This window comes from Pongo pygmaeus, chromosome 13 (assembly GCF_028885625.2).
Source record: "Pongo pygmaeus isolate AG05252 chromosome 13, NHGRI_mPonPyg2-v2.0_pri, whole genome shotgun sequence".
NCBI classification, from domain to species: domain Eukaryota; kingdom Metazoa; phylum Chordata; class Mammalia; order Primates; family Hominidae; genus Pongo; species Pongo pygmaeus.
This window is the reverse complement of record NC_072386.2, coordinates 118,966,757-118,975,327: the sequence shown is the minus strand read 5'-3', so window position 1 is coordinate 118,975,327 and position 8,571 is coordinate 118,966,757. Positions and strand designations below refer to the sequence as shown.

Here is an 8,571-nt window from a genome sequence, read left to right as displayed (position 1 = left end):
AGCACAAGCTTGAGTCTGACCTGAGCTCAAATCCCTGTTCTGCCACTTACTAGCTGTGTGACCTTGGGCAAGTCACTTTGTCTCCTCTCTGAGCCTCAACGTCTTCATCTGTAAGATGGGGATAATTATGCTAATTCCTCACAGGATGATTTTAAGCATCAGAGACAATGGATATAAAGCACTTAGCACAATGCCTGGCTCATGTAAGCCTGTTCTAATCAAAGGCACGCTCTCTTTATCCCAGGTACTATTGGGGGCTATTGGAGAAGAGGGAATCAGTGTACAGATATGTTTATTGACAAATAAAGTACATGTACCCCTACACAAGTATCACTGCGACATTTCAGGAACCTTGGAGCTGGGAACGCCCCTTCCTCCCTGCCCGCCTCTTCTCTAGCCTCCTCCTGATTGGGCTTAGGCTCTCTAGAAAAGTGCTTCTGGCATTTTCTTGCTGGAAACTCTAGGTGTGCTGGTTGGGCTCTCAGCATTTATCATGTCCACACCCTTCTGTCCCTGGGGGCTGTGGACAAGGGGCGATGAGCCTGCTCAATCATTCATGTCCAGTCCAAACTCTGGATACAACTCTTTGGTGGTGACACCTCGGATCACAGCTGAAAGGAAGGAAGGCAGGCTGAATGTGCAGTGGGGAGAGGTGGGAGGGAGTATAGCGAATGCCCCGAGCCGGTGTCACTGCCCTGACTCACCCAGGACCATCTCTGGCTTCAAGCCGGTCCCCACACTTGTGCCTCGCCTAACTGGCTGAGGTAAGCTCCCTGCTACTCCTTCCAGGCTGTCCCCCGCGGGCCCCGCCTGGCCACGCTGGAGCTCCGCCATGTGCCAGCCACTGTATTCAACAATGGACCTACAAGGACTCCTTGGACCCTCACCCCATTTTGCAGAGGAATGAAACAGAGCTCCCTCGATTCCATTCTCCACACAGAGCTGCTGGATTCATCTGCTTCAAATGTAAGCTGATTGTATGCTGTGCCTGCTGAACATTCCAGACTCCTCAGCATGGCCCACATGCTCGAGTTTGCCCCTCTGCAGCCTCTATGATGCTGTTCCTCCTCTGTTCTCCACAAAGACTGGTCCTTTCTCCTGAGGAAGGGTTCTCCTCAGAGGCCTCCCCTGACCACCTATCTTACCCCCACCACCCCCCTGTTCATACTTCAATATTCTCCCCATCTCTGCCCTTTGTCGCCTTCATAGCACCGAACACATTTTGTAATTAACTGCTGAGTCCACTTACTTCCTGGGCATTCCTCCACCCCCAACAGGAAAACAAACCACATGAGAGCAAGAGACCTTAAATTGTCTGGTTCACCAAAGTGTCCTCAGCACTCTGTAGGGTGCTGGGCACAGAGCAGCTGCTCAGTAAATGTTCACTTAATAAACAAAAAGGATGCCAGATGCGGTGGCTCAGCCTATAATCTCAGCACTTTGGGAGGCCGAGGCAGGTGGATCACTTGGGGTCAGGAGTTCAAGATCAGCCTGGCCAACACGGTGAAACCCTGTCTCTACTAAAAATACAAAAATTAGCTGGGCATGGTGGCGGATGCCTGCATTCCTAGCTACTCAGGAGGCTGAGGCACTAGAATCACTTGAACCTGGGAGGCGGAGGTTGCAGGGAGCCGAGATCACACTATTGCACTCCAACCTGGGTGACACAGTGAGACCCAGTCTAACGAAAAAAAAAAAAAAGGGATAGGCCACTGGCTCCAGGTCATATGACCTGGAAGTGACAGGCCTCATGATGCTGATTCTCACTACTAAGAGCTTGTGTTCTTTTTTTTTTTTATGAGTCTGGCTCTGTCACCCAGGCTACAGTGCAATGGTGTGATCTTGGCTCACCATAACCTCCGCTTCCTGGTTTCCTGGGTTCAAGCGATTCTCCTGCCTCAGCCTCCTGAGTAGCTGGGATTACAGGCATGTGCCACCACACCTAGCTAATTTTTGTATTTTCAGTAGAGACAGGGTTTCACTGTGTTGGCCAGGCTGGTCTTGAACTCCTGACCTTGTCATCCACCCACCTTGGCCTCCCAAAGTGCTGCTGGGATACAAGTGCGAGCCAGCCAGCCCGGCCTTTTTTTTTTTTTTTTTTTTGAGATGGAGTTTCACTCCTGTTGCCCAGGCTGGAGTGCAATGGCACGATCCCAGCTCACCACAACCTCTGCCTCCCGGGTTCAAGCGAGTCTCCTGCCTCAGCCACCCAAATAGCTGGGATTACGCATGTGCCACCATGCCCAGCTAATTTTATATTTTTAGTAGAGACAGTTTCTCCATGTTGGTCAGGCTGGTCTCGAAATCCCAACCTCAGGTGATCCACCTGCCTCAGCCTCCCACAGTGCTGGGATTACAGGTGTGAGCCACTGTGCCCAGCTGAGCTTGTGTTCTTAACCACTAGGCTACACTCCCTTCACACCCCCATCTTCTTGGGCCCTGATCACCCACCTCTTTTCATCCATCTATAATTCCCACCTCCAGTTTTTTTCCTCTCCTCCTCTGGGGCCCATTGTCCAATGAAACACAGAGAAGCCCTCCCTGCCGTGGAATCCTGGATGTTGAAGGCATTTCTGCAACAATTGCCAAAACTCAACGCAGCAACTGGGCAGACAGCCCAGCTCTGAACACGACCCCAGGGTCACTGGCTGCTGAACATCAGAGTGCCCAGCACTCCAAGCCAGGGGATGGAACTGAAGGGTTTGTAGGGACCACCTGCACATTTCCCCACCTCCAAGGTAGGCTGTCCTAGCCAGCATGACACGCAGGTGTTGGTGCCTCGGCTAAAGCCCTCTAGATAGCAAGATTTTGTTCAGGGAGGAACAAAATACTTCCTTAAGACACAAAGGGTCACCCTAGCACTTGCTGCCTCTTTAGCAAGCTAGCCACTTGAGGCATGGACGGTATCTCGATCACTCTGAGTAGGTCCCAGAAGACTGGGGAGACCCTGAGTTCTCAGTCTGGCAGATGGGCAAGCCCCGCTCAAACCTGGCTGCAGCTTCAAAGCAGGTTCTGTACTTGAGGAACAAACCTAGGTGGCCAGGGAGAGCAGAGGCTGGTGAGGAGAGGGGCTGGGGCAGCCTAGGAGCAGGCCAACTGCGGAGGGCGTGAAAGTTGGCAAGTTAGGAGGCCCAGGAGCAAAACCCAACACCCCTAGGTGAGACGACACCCTATGATGCCTGCTTGTGGCTCTGGAGTCCCAACTACTCACCTAGTTTGCCCATCAGCATCTGCCCCACATCCTTGATGTCATTGTACTCGTGAAGCTGGGTAATGTGGTCCTCCAGTTCATCCACACTGTAGCCTCTGGGATGAGTGATGGAGAGAGGGGGAAAGACAGCCCAGTTAAGAAAGCAGATGATGGCCCCAGGCTCAGACAGTAATAAGGCATCTGTAAGGGTCTACTCGGTGATAGGTCCTAGGGATATGGTGACAGCAAGATAGGCCCTGCCCTCATGAAGCTTACAGCAGGGCAGGGGATCTTCCCAGGTCCTCACTCCTGGCAAATGTGTCCTGTCTCCTTAGGGAGGGGTCTCCAGCCACAGTGGTACCATGTGACCCTGGCCACAGCTGAGGGACTCGCAGATGGGTGCATGATCCAAACAGCTAGGTGGATCCCCTCAAGTGTGAAACGCACATTCAAAGGCAGCTCAGTCTCTGCCATGTGGCTGGAACAAGAGGTGTGGGGAACTCCAGGAGGCGTTCAAGAGCCAGCTTTCCCTACACACTGAAAACTCCACCAGCAGAGAGAGAATGGAGTCTGTGCAGAGGGAAGCAGAGGCGGAGAACATGGCTCCAGAGACTGGGAGAGCAACAGCTTCCATCCCAGATAGCTTTCCAGGTCCTAGTTCAGGCCCTCCCACAGCCTGAGCATCTCCCTATCTGAGAGGCTGCTGATATGTCCTGAATCCAGAAGCATAGTCCTTCCTTCCTTCCTTTCCTTCCTTCCTTTTTCTTTCCTTTCTTTCCTTTCCTCTCTCTCTCCCTCTCCCCTTCTTTCTTTCTTTACCAAGTCTCGCTCTGTAGCCCGGCTGGAGTGCAGTGGTGCGATCTTGCCTCACTGCAACCTCCGCCTACCAGGTTCAAGCTATTCTCTTGCCTCAGCCTCCCGAGTAGCGCACAGTCCTATTTCTATGCTAGGCCAGTGCGACTGGGTTTTTCAGTTACTGGGCAGTTAGAGAGTTAAATCTGTTTTGTTTTTGTTTTTGTTTCTGTTTTTAAAAAAAAGACAGATTCTCACTCCATCACCCAGGCTGGAGTGCAGTGGCGTGATCTCAGCTGACTGCAACCTCCATCTCCCAGGTTTAAGCGATTCTTCTGCCTCAGCCTCCCAAGTAGCTGGGACTACATGTGCGTACCACCATGCCCGGCTATTTTTTGTATTTTTAGTAGAGACAGGGTTTTGCCATGTTGGCCAGGCTGGTCTCAAACTCCTGACCTCAAGTGATCCACCCGCCTCAGCCTCCCAAAGTGCTGGGATTACAGGCATAAGCCACTATGCCTGGCCCACAGTTATCTTAACCATGATGGGGAACCGAATGAAACTTAACTCAGATATGAACTGGGAGATCTCCTTGTCCAGCATGTCCCTCTTCTCCTTCAGTTTCTTAATGTCAAGGTGCAGAGACTCCTCGCTGGTCCCATCAGCCTGGCCAGACTTGGGCGATGGCCTCTGAGAGGCAGAAAAAGTCATCAGCCAGACTGACCAGTTATCCACAATTCAGCCTACATTCCCCCAGTAGTCACTCGCTGCTTCTGCTTGCTAATAGGCACCCTAACCCCCTGAATAAAGACTGCATTTCCAAGCCTTCCTTGGAATTAGATGTGGCCCTATGACTAAGTTCCAGCAAGTAGAACTTAATCATCTGGGATTTTTTTTTTTTTTTTTTTTTGAGACAGAGTCTTGCTTTGTCGCCCAGACTGGAGTGCAGTAACCTGATCTTGGCTCACTGCAACTTCCACCTCCCAGGTTCAAGTGATTCTCCTGTCTCAGCCTCCTGAGTAGCTGGGACTACAGGCATGCGCCACCATGCCCGGCTAATTTTTGTATTTTTTAGTAGAGACGGGGTTTCACCATATAGGCCAGGCTAGTCTCGAACTCCTGACCTCGTGATCTGCCTACCTCGGTCTCCCAAAGTGCTGGGATTACAGGCGTGAGCCACTGTGCCTAGCCCCACCCCACAACATTTTTTTTTTTTTTAATAGGGTCTTGTTCTGTCACCCAGGCTGGATTGCAGTGGCGTGATCATAGGTCACCGCAACCTCGAACTCCTGGGCTTAGGTGATCCATCCTCTAGCCTCAGTCTCCGATAGTGTTGGGATTACAGGCATGAGCCACTGTTCCCAGCCAATGACTGGGAATTGTCCTCCCAGGAAGAGGGCATGCCTTTCTCTGGCCGTCTTCCTTCCTGCTGGCTGGAATGTGGATGCAGTGCTGGAGCTGAGCAGCTATCTTGGATGATAAGGTACAAGTCATACACTGAAGATGTGGTGGAACCAGATGGAGGCCTGGTGCCAATGAACTGTTTAAACCACTGTTATTTGGGGTTTTCTTTCACTCCTAGTCAAACCCAATCCTAACTAATGGGCCTACCCTTGTCCCCAGTCTGACCCCAGAGAATCTGCTCCAGGTCTGTCTTGGGCTCTCCTCTCATTTACAATGTCACTGGTGGTGGTGGTTTTTTTTTTTTGAGACGGAGTCTCACTCTGTCGCCCAAGCTGGAGCGCAGTGGCATGATCCTGGCTCACTGCAACCTCCGCCTCCTGGGTGCAAGCAATTCTCCTGCCTCAGCTTCCTGAATAGCTGGGATTACAGGTGCACACCACCATGCCCAGCTAATTTTTGTATTTTTGTATTTTTTTTAAAACAGAGTTTCACTCTTGTTGCCCAGGCTGGAGTGCAATGGTGCAATCTCGGCTCACTGCAACCTCTGCCTCCCAGGTTCAAGCGATTCTCCTGCCTCAGCCTGCTGAGTAGCTGGGATTACAGGTGCTCACCACCATGCCTGGCTAATTTTTTTTTTTGTATTTTTAGTAGAGACGGGGTTTCACCATGTTGGCCAGGCTGGTCTCGAACTCCTGACCTCAGGTGATCCACCCACCTTGGCCTCTCAAAGTGTTGGGATTACAGGCATGAGCCACTGCTCCCTGCCTAATTTTTGTATTTTTAGTAGAGACAGGGTTTTTGCCATGTTAGCCAGGCTGGTTTCAAACTCCTGACCTCGAGTGATCCGCCCACCTCGGCCTCCCCAGGTGCTGGGATTACAGGTGTGAGCCGCCATGCCCAGCTGTCACTGGGTTTATAATCTCATTGGATAAAACCCTTCCTTGGGGCTTTCATCTTTGCCCTTTCTGCCTGTAGAAGCTGTGAAGGCCACTGCCTAGTACACAGCCAATCTTTAGGAAATGTATTTTGGATGAGCTGTCTATACGTGATACAAGAAGGGACCAAGGAAGATGGTCTTCCTGGTTTTAGGTTAGTGGCTTGTAACCAGTCACTTAGAGGAATGAGTGAGCACTCTCTGCCAGGAACTGACAAAGGGTCCAGGAGAGCAGCAATGAATGAGACATCAAGCCCAGCCCACTGCTCTCATAGAAGGCATAGCCTAGCCCCAAAGAGAAAGCACCCAACAATGAAGTTCTTCCTCCAGATGCTTCCACTTAAAGCTCTACTTACGTATCGCCCCATCAGAAAGGCCCTCTCTGACAGCCCTGTCTACAACAGTAACATCTCAATCACTCACTATCCCTTTTTCCTGATTTTTAATATTTTTTGAAATTTAATTTAATTTTTTTTTTTTTTTTTAGACAGTCTCGCTTTGTCGCCCAGGCTGGAGTGCTGTGGCACAATCTCAGCTCACTGCAACCTCCGCCTCCCGGATTCAAGCGATTTTCCTGCCTCAGCCTCCCGAGTAGCTGGGATTACAGGCGCACGCCATCACACCTGGCTAATTTTTCCATTTTTAGTAGAGACGAGGTTTCACCATGTTGGTCAGGCTGGTCTCAAACTCCTGACATCGTGATCCGCCCACCTCAGCTTCCCAAAGTGCTGGGATTACAGGCGTGAGCCACCGTGCCCGGCCTTTTGTAAATTTAAGTTTTCTTTTAAGATGGGGTCTGTCTTGCTCTGTCATCCATGCTGGAGTGCAGTAGCACAATCACACCTCACTGTAGCCTTAACCTTCTGGACTTAAGCAATCCTCCCACCCTAGCCTCCTGAGTAGCACAACAAGCATGTGCCATCACACTCAGTGAATTTTTTTGAAAAATTTAATTTTTTTGTAGAGATGGGGTCTTGCTATGTCACCCAGTTTGTTCTCAAACCCTGGGCTGGAGCAATCCTCACACCTTGGCCTCCCAAAATGTTAGGATTGCAAACATGAGCCATTGCACCTGGCCTCCTGCTGTTTTATAGCATTTTTCATCACCTGACAAGTTATGCATTTCATTATTTTCATTGTCTTACATTGCTTTACATCACTGAAGTGTAACCTCCATGAGGGAAGGGACTTTTGTTTACTGCTGATTGCACAGTGTCTACAACAGTACATGGCACATAGTAGACACTCAATATTTATCAATGAATGAATAAGTAACCAATAAACGAATTATAAGTCTGACAAAATGTTTTGAAGTACAGTGTACTATGGGAGAGTCTAACAGGGCAACTGGACTGACCCAGGAGTGGGGATAAGGCTTCTCCGAGGAAGCTAAATTTTAAAGGATGAGCAGGCTTTAGCTTGGCAGAAAGGTGGAAGAAAGTATTGCAGAGAGAGGGGACAAAACAGTTGGCCCTCTGTATCAGTGGGTTTCACAGTGAAAATATCTGATGAAAAAAAAGCATGGTTGGCCAGGCGCAGTGACTCACACCTGTAATCCCAGCACTTTGGGAAGCCAAGGCAGGCAGATAACGAGGTCAGTAGTTCGAGACCAGCCTGGCCAACATAGTGAAACCCTGTCTCTACTGAAAATACAAAAATTAGCCAGGCATGGTGGTGCGCACCTGTAGTCCCAGCTACTTGGGAGGCTGAGGCAGGAGAATACCTTGAACCTGGGAGGTGGAGGTTGTGGTGAGCCAACATCACACCATTGCACTCCAGCCTGGGTGACAGAGCGAGACTCTGTCTCAAAAAAAAAAAAAAAAAAAAAAAGCATGGTTGAGTCTGTATTGAACATGTAGCCTTTTTTTTTCTGGTCATCACTCCATGGGGATTCTGGCAGCAATCTCCATGGATACCCAGGGGTGAATGTGTATCCGAATGCCTTAAGGCAGGAGACAGCACATGTGTTTGGGGGAATGAAAGTGGTTTCCATGTGTGTGAATGGGTGAGTGAGGGGATAGTGGTGTGAAAAAGAACAAATGCGACCGGACACGGTGGCTCACGCCTGTAATCCCAGCACTTTGGGAGGCCGAGGCGGGAGGATCATGAGGTCAGGAGATCAAGACCATCCCGGGTAACACGGTGAAACCCCGTCTCTACTAAAAATACAAAAAATTAGCTGGGCGTGGTGGTGGGCACCTGTAGTCCCAGCTAGTCGGGAGGCTGAGGTAGGAGAATCGCTTGAACCTGG

At 50.3% G+C, this 8,571-nt stretch overlaps 1 protein-coding gene across 1 annotated transcript in view; it reads right to left on the bottom strand.

Moving 5' to 3' along the window:
* Positions 1-275: 275 nt before the first annotated feature.
* SWI5 (SWI5 homologous recombination repair protein) overlaps positions 276-8,571 on the bottom strand; it is a 13,524-nt gene continuing 5,228 nt past the window's right edge. The window contains exons 3-5 of the mRNA XM_054501056.1: positions 4,551-4,672; positions 3,212-3,306; positions 276-611 (exon numbers count right to left, since the gene is read on the bottom strand). Coding sequence (XP_054357031.1) covers positions 547-611; positions 3,212-3,306; positions 4,551-4,672 — 282 coding nt within the window. The 3' untranslated portion in view covers positions 276-546. The remainder of the gene's footprint in view (positions 612-3,211; positions 3,307-4,550; positions 4,673-8,571) is intronic.